Source organism: Phacochoerus africanus, chromosome 15 (assembly GCF_016906955.1).
Source record: "Phacochoerus africanus isolate WHEZ1 chromosome 15, ROS_Pafr_v1, whole genome shotgun sequence".
Taxonomy (NCBI): domain Eukaryota; kingdom Metazoa; phylum Chordata; class Mammalia; order Artiodactyla; family Suidae; genus Phacochoerus; species Phacochoerus africanus.
This window is the reverse complement of record NC_062558.1, coordinates 14,562,980-14,570,866: the sequence shown is the minus strand read 5'-3', so window position 1 is coordinate 14,570,866 and position 7,887 is coordinate 14,562,980. Positions and strand designations below refer to the sequence as shown.

General features: G+C 36.3%; 1 protein-coding gene across 1 annotated transcript in view; it reads right to left on the bottom strand.

Moving 5' to 3' along the window:
• Window positions 1-1,130: 1,130 nt before the first annotated feature.
• The window catches only part of MTMR9 (myotubularin related protein 9), a 45,206-nt gene continuing 38,449 nt past the window's right edge, over window positions 1,131-7,887 (bottom strand). The window contains exon 10 of the mRNA XM_047760836.1: window positions 1,131-6,043. Coding sequence (XP_047616792.1) covers window positions 5,880-6,043 — 164 coding nt within the window. The 3' untranslated portion in view covers window positions 1,131-5,879. The remainder of the gene's footprint in view (window positions 6,044-7,887) is intronic.

Below are 7,887 nucleotides of genomic sequence, written 5' to 3'. Positions count from 1 at the left end.
AGTTAAGGATCAGGCCTTGTCACTGTTGTGACTTAGGTCACTGGTATGGCATGGGGTCCATCCCCAGTCTGGGAACTTAAACGTGTTGCAGGTGCAGCAAAAAAAAAGTTTGCCTGATGCTTCCTCATAATTAGATTCAGGTTGTGCTTTTTGGGTTTTGTTTTGTTTTGTTTTTGGGGTTTTTTGGGGTTTTTTTTGTCTTTTTGTCTTTTTCTAGGGCCACACCCATGGCATATGGCGGTTCCCAGGCTAGGGGTCTAATCGGAGCTATAGCCGCCAGCCTGCGCCAGAGCCACAGCAACACCAGATCCAAGCCATGTCTGCAACCTACAACACAGCTCACAGCAACACAGGATCCTTAACCCACTGAGGGAGGCCAGGGATCGAACCTGCAATCTCATGGTTCCTAGTCGGATTTGTTAACCACGAGCCATGATGGGAACTCCTGTTTTTGCAAAATGCCACAAAAGTAATGCTTTGTTTTCAGTGGATCCTATCAGAAGGCACATGATGTTGATTATGTTCCATTACCACTAATGTCAATGATGTCTGGATAAGGTGGTATCTACCAAGTTCCTTCACTGTAAAATTTGTTTTCCCCTTTGTAACTAAGTATCTTATACAAAGATACACTGAGAGGGATATGTTTTTGCTTACATACTTGCCATTTTTAGCATCCACTGACAGTGACTCCCTAGGTCAGTTATTACTGTGAATATTACCAAACAGTGACTTGCTATATTTCATAGTTGGAAAGAAGGAGCTTTCCCTTTTCTCTCATTGATTTATTTATATCCATACATAGTGAATAAGCAGTATGTATACTATATACTCCTAATTCTTGGAAGATATCTGTGAAGTATTTAGGTGGAAAGGTCACAATGTCTGCAGCTTACTCTTAAATGTTTCAGCTTAATAACAGTAATGATACTCAACATACACACTCAAGAATGTTAAAACAAATGTGAAAAAAGGTTATACAAGGGAGCCCACTGTACTGTGTTGCAGAACCTTTGCAGATCTGCATTTTTTCTAAATATAAGGTCCAAATATACACAGCAATTTTAATTAAGACACTCCTAAAACCTTCACAGATATTTGAAAAAAATTAGTCTATAGATTTAATTTACTGCATTTGAATGTATTCAAATTTTATTACCATTGTCTATAGAAATTTAACACTAGCAACAGTCCTCTAAGGCAGAGGGAAAATGTGACACACAAATCTTATACACTAAGATAATAGTACCATGTTCAACAAGACTGTTTCTTGACTTAGTAAACCAAACCTGACAAAGCAACCAACTCAAGATAAATGATTCCAGTCTTAGGACATAGGTGAACTTACCGCTTAAGGAAACATTACAAATAATATTAAAATGTTACATAGACTTAACAAAAGTTCAGAATTTTCCCCTACATGTAGACAGGTTCATAATATAGAAACCTGTATGTTACAGCACTCTGAGCATACATTATAGACGCATTTGCCACACAGGGCAATTTTATTGTATAAGACATGAATAATAGTGCACTTAAATCCAAGAGTCACATTCAGATATATCAAGAGTACATCCAAATACCTGGCTACTGAAGAAATACATACTTTTTTTTTTTTTCATAACTAAGTTGTGCAATTACAACCTTTTCAGTGTAGATGGTAAAAGATATACAAGGATGTCTAAACTACGGAACTCAGGGTATATTTGTGTAGAATAATCAATCCACCTCTCCAAGGATATGTACATTTGAAAAGTGAAGCAAATGTCTTGAGCAGACAAACACAGGCAGTGTTGCACAACTTTTTATTTCAAATCCCAAATATATAATCTGTATAATCACAGAGGGTTAAACAAATTGGCTCTGGAAGTCAGTAAGCTCTCATCGACAATTATTTTCCAGGACAATGTAGTGTCTAAAGTGAGCCCCATTATCTTTCACTAAATTAAGTACAAACTACAGTTCTGGACTATAGTTCAAAATAGGACATTAGGTTTATTAAAGGGACTTTAGATAACAAGTTCAGACCGTCTAAAAACCTAGCCCTGGAGTCTCAGAGGCCTCTTCTGGGCTATTGGTTTAAAGGAAGAAAATTCTGTGGACACTAGATTATACAGACTGAGTGAAGGCAGAAGTAGTTTTATTCACAGAAACGAAAATTAGCATTTCATATCATCTGAGAATAAATATTCATGTAGAAATTAGTCTTTTAATGTTTTTTGTTAAGATGGTGAATTACACAAAAAATACTACCTAGTAGTAAACTTAGGATACCAGCTGTCGGGGGTGGAAAAGAGATCTAAGTCACATTAAAGAATAAGAAATAACTAATCTGTTTTCCTGAGGTATAGGATAAACCTGTTTCAGAGGTACTGAATGACTTCATTCTCTGGTTAATTTCAAAGCTTCCAGAACAAAGGATTAGCTATTCTAAATATTGCCCCCCCCCTTTTTGTACAGGAATACCTCTCTGATAAAAGAGTGCTAATAATACTTATGTAGTTTTCATACATTAAATCTGAATATGGGTAAATATCAAAACTGTGCCTTAGGTTAAGGTCTGATAGTAGGTGAACCTGATGACTTAGTTAAGACTGACAATTAAAATAGTTAATCTTGAAACCAGGTAACTCCAGGAATTACATCTCTAAGCAGATTTTTTTTTCTTTAAATGCAGCAAATGTTGCTCCTATTTTATCCTTCAAGAGATAATTACTGGTCTTTTCCATGATATTGATTTTTTTTAACATTAAATACTGACTGAATCAAAGACTAAAATCTCACTAAATTTCATCCTTTAAAATTTAAAGCAATGACATCACCTCTACAAAATCAGGCTTCAAAGAAGTTTTAAAATTCTCCATACAGATCTTAAATGACTATTGTCTTCCAAAGCTTTCCAAAAATCTCTTCCAAAAACTTGCTTCAAAGGCCTAATTTTTCTTAGGAATAAAATTCATTTACAGGTTGTCTTAAGCCTATCAGGTTTTATAATTTCTGCTTGTTTTCTTCTCATATTAATGAAATCAAAATGAACATTTTTGAACAATTACTGAAGTCTACCACCCAAAGAGTTTCAACATTTGTATACAATCAACAAACTATTAATTTAAATCTAAGGATCCCTGTACTGATGATAGAGGACTGTAAGCAATCCTTTGTATTTTTACAATATTCTTTGTGGGGCCCCCTTTTTTGCATCCGCAAAATGTAAACCCAGCCTTCACTATAAATAAAGGCAGAAGATGCCTAATGTACATGAATTTGATTATATCTCACTCGATTATTACTGGCTTGTATGGGGCAATCTGCATGCTCACTAATTCAGCCACCATTCTCTTCATTAGAGTTTTTAAAGCCATATTTATCAAAGACAATTCTCCAAATAACCTTTAATAAATATCTCCTCATGATATTATCCATTGTATTTATTCTTTTCATCCAATAGATGAGCAACTTCATAGTATTACTAAAAACCCTCTTCAAGTTATATTGCTTTTAAAGCATTTGTCTTTGACAGAGTTCTCAAGTTTGGGTAAACTTTAGTATTTGCATCATTAGATGACCCCTTTGAAACTGCGCTGATACTATAGTTTGTTTTTACTCCCTATAAACAGCACTGAGGTTGGACAATCCCTAATTATAAATTAACACTAAAACTCATCTTGTCCAACAGTTTATGATTGCTGTCTCAATAAGAGAAAGAAGAACTGAAACACTATGCTATTGTTGTACTCTGGCTCACAAAGAAAATGTTCATCAGGAAGACAGGTATAAAAATGATAGCATACAGTTTCTCCATGACCAAGCTTAATAAAAACTCCCTCCAAAGTTTCCACCCACAGAAGAGTTATGGCCACATAATATCACCAGTGAGAGTCACTTCTAAAGCATCACTTTAAAAAAAATCTCTAGATGGTTTTCTTTATGGGCCCATTAAATGAGGGGAAAAAAGGCTCCTTCAATTTTGAGGGTCCATAAAAAAGCTAGACTGTTTCTTCTTTTAAAAAATTAATACAGGTGTTCCCTTATGTTATATCAGGTTAAGGACTCAGGCTTGTTGCTGCAGCAGCTCTGGTTGCTGCTGTGGCACAGGTTTTATACCTGGCCTGGGAACAATTCACATGCTGTGAGTGTGGCCAAATAATAATAATAATAATAATAATAATAATATAGACATTTCATATAGTACACAGATATCTATAGCCAGAAAGCCCATCTTCTTTGCGCCTTGTCTTAGCCTACAGATGAGGGCTTTAATGCCTCAAGATTCATAACTATAGCCAAGAAAATAGGTCAGGAATAAAACTGAGCTTAGAGGAGAAAGCATATAAGTTTACTAGAAAAGAGCTCTGACTATGGATCCGTTGTCCAGCCTTTTGCTACAAGTCTGAGGAAACAGAAAAAAGACCAAGCTTGGGCAACTAGAGATAGAAACCTTTCTAAGGTTTCTGAATGTGGCCATAGCTTTTGCTAGAGTTGATTTTGAAGAACTGTATTTTTAACTCAATATATAGCTCTAAAGCAGAGTTCAGTTTTACTGTTTTACAATGAAATGGTTATATACAGATGGGATGGAAATGGTATTAAAGATTATTCTTCAACTACTCTTTTAAAAGAAAACATAATTGATAGTATTTGTTAAAACGAGCAGTGCCACAAAACAGAAATGTATATGGAAAGCACCAAACCACAAACTTTTTATAGTTGCAGGCATATACCAACCAGCATAGCATCAACATAGTCATCGATGTTTCTGTAGCACTGAAGCATTTCGAATTGGCTTCTGAAGTTTAAAACATAGCTCTGTCATGTTCATAAACTTTCCCCTCCACTTAAATTATATTTGCCTAACATATAACGGACAAATCAACAGTCAAGACAAATTTTCAAAAGGCTCAAGCCAACATGAAAAATTTAAACTCCTAGAATATTTAAAAATAAAACACAATGAAACACACACATACATACACCAGTGCAATAAGAACTTTAGACAAGGGCAGTGCATCTCTGGTTTAAGGAAACCACATTTGTTGCTTAATTATAACAACCTCTATTCTAAATGGTGGTTTAATGTTACATCCAGCATTTGATACACATTTAATACGTATGGTCAAAACCCTGAAAAACCAATTCAACAGTAATATGATATCTTATCAGTAACAAATTCCTACTTTATTTCTATATTGCACATACTCTTAGTGTCTACTGTTAAAATAAATTTATCTTCTTAATGTAAATATCTGAGAATTATACCTGTTGCCCTTGTAAAAATAATTTACCTTGAGTAAATATTCAGATTTTACTTTCTTGATAAACTAGAATGAAGATGATTTCAGCTTTGTCAGTCCAAAACTGTTTTAAAGAGAATGGCTCTTTATGTGGCCAAGATATTGGAAATGGCATGTTAAACACAAAATTCTTGGTTTACTATCCATTTCAGGTTTGAAAAATATTTCTATATTTGGAGTGTTTAAAAGTCTGACCCTTTTTTAAACTAACGAATACTCCCTAAAGAGATCAATCATATCCTTGACTGGTCTGGAGCACTGTTTGGAAAAGGAGACACAGAGAAAAAGCTTATGTGTGATGAAATGGCATATAACACAAATAGCATTAAATGGGTCACCTGTTTCACATAAAATAACATGACTAGCACCTCCTTCCTGCTCCCAAAGCGTAGAGGCCTAACAGGCCACGTGAAACATGAGTAAGTACAGTAAGCGTCATTCATAAAGTATTGAGGAATCCGTTACATCAGAAGGTCCTCACATCTAAAGCCTTAAGTTCAAGGCTACTGTGTGAGGGTGAACTGAAGGGCAAGGGAGAGAGGGGGGACACTGGACGGATGGTCCTTAGAGGCCTGCAGGAATCTGGAATCAGGGACTTTCCTGCATCCCGTCCTCAGTCTCCAGTTCTGCCAACTGCCTCCTAAGGATGTTTACTTTTGCTTGTAATTCCTTGTTATATTCAATGATATTAACCATCTCCTCATATGCTTCATCCAGATATTTGGAGGATCTGTTCCAACGCAGGAAAATACCTATTGAATCCATGAAAGGAAAACAGAAAGGGAAAAGATACACACAATGGATTGGCATTATAATTGCGGATAATAATATAATCGCATGCATTATAATTTTTTTTCACAATTCATATCTGTTGTATTGTACTCTAAAATATATGGGAATCTTAAGGTACTGAAAGAGTACAAATGAAGTATTCAAGAAGTCACTGTACACTTCTAAAAAACCCACAAAATTATGAAATAGATTGAAATACTGATCTCTGATATATTCAGGAAAACAAGCTGAGCTTTTGTCTTTTGTCCTTTTAGGGCCACTCCCGTGACATATGGAGGTTACCAGGCTAGGGGTCGAATCAGAGCTGTAGCCGCCGGCCTACACCACAGCCACAGCAACTCCAGATCTGAGCCGCATCTGTGACCTACACCACAGCTCACGGCAACACCAGATCCTTAACCCACTGAGCGAGGCAAGGGATAGAACCCACAACCTCCTGGTTCCTAGTTGGATTCATTAACCACTGAGCCACGACGGGAACTCCAAAGCTGAGCATTTATAATGCCATAAACTTTCCAGTTTCACAATACAAATTTTTTTACAATTAGAGAATTCACCAGGCCGTAAGACCTCCTACATGTGTGAAATCACCTTTCACTGGAAAAGAGGCAGTTATAATAAAGGCAGAACTACACATACACAGACTGTTATTTCACAGCCTAAACTTCAGCACTCTCTCCCCCTCTCTGTTACTTAAGCCTTCCAATTCTGCAGGCAATTGCTTCTTCCCCCAAATAACAATAATTATCCTTTTATTATGGAGTAAAAAACATTTTCTCCTCTATATAGATCTAAGTTAATGATATCATCCCAAAATAATGGCTTAAAGATACTCAACTCAGGAAGGAAAACACTTTCCAGGTTGCAACATGTCAGCAGTTGGCAAGTTCACAAAGGTTTTATGATTTATTGAAACACTTTCTATAAACCAAACTGCCATGGACCCTAGAGAGTCCTATGTGTCCAGATGCTACTTATTCTGTATCAAAGATGGATGACAGAAACACAGCCTAAAGACTGACCCACCTGTGTTGATTTTTCTATTAAATTAGCCTATTTTTAAAATCCTGTTCTTCAATACAGGAATTACGTAATATTGATTGTTAACTATGATGTAAATATAAACAGCAGAGAAATGTTTTAAGGCCAGAGTAGTGTCATTACACAATCCATATACCTACCATAAGACTATTTTACCTAACACAGAATTTCTTCCAGTTCTAAGTTGAAGCGGCACTAAACATACAGGGAAACCACGTTCTTAATGGAGTAGCAGGAATTTACTCATATAACAACAGAAATTTTCTTCTATCACATAATTCCTAAACTCTCAATGAAGTTTAGTGAAAACTAGTAAAATAGGTCTTCAGGCTCTCCAACTCCCAAATCTGGCTTTCTTCCCAGGTAGCTAGTCTTTCATCTCAGTTATTAAACGTGACGGTGGCTTTAAGGTACACTGTCCCAAAAGTCTCAAGCAAGAAGCACAGCTGTAATCTCTCATTTAGATAGCATGTGCCCTGCACCTGTGACTGTCTAAACACTCAAGAAAGCAAGAAGTTCTGAGCATCTGCAAAGTAATAAAACTCTGACTCAGAGACCCTTAAGGCTGTCAGGGGCCATTTCCCCACAATTCCAATGAGGGGACCCCTCAACAGAGATGATTAGAAGCATAAACAGATATGCCAAGCAGAATAACCTATGACAGCTGACAACCAGAGAAGTGACAGAAACAGGCCAAGAAAACAAAACCAAGGAAGCAAAACAACTTGAGACCCTTTAACACATGCAGGGCAAACAGTTTCCA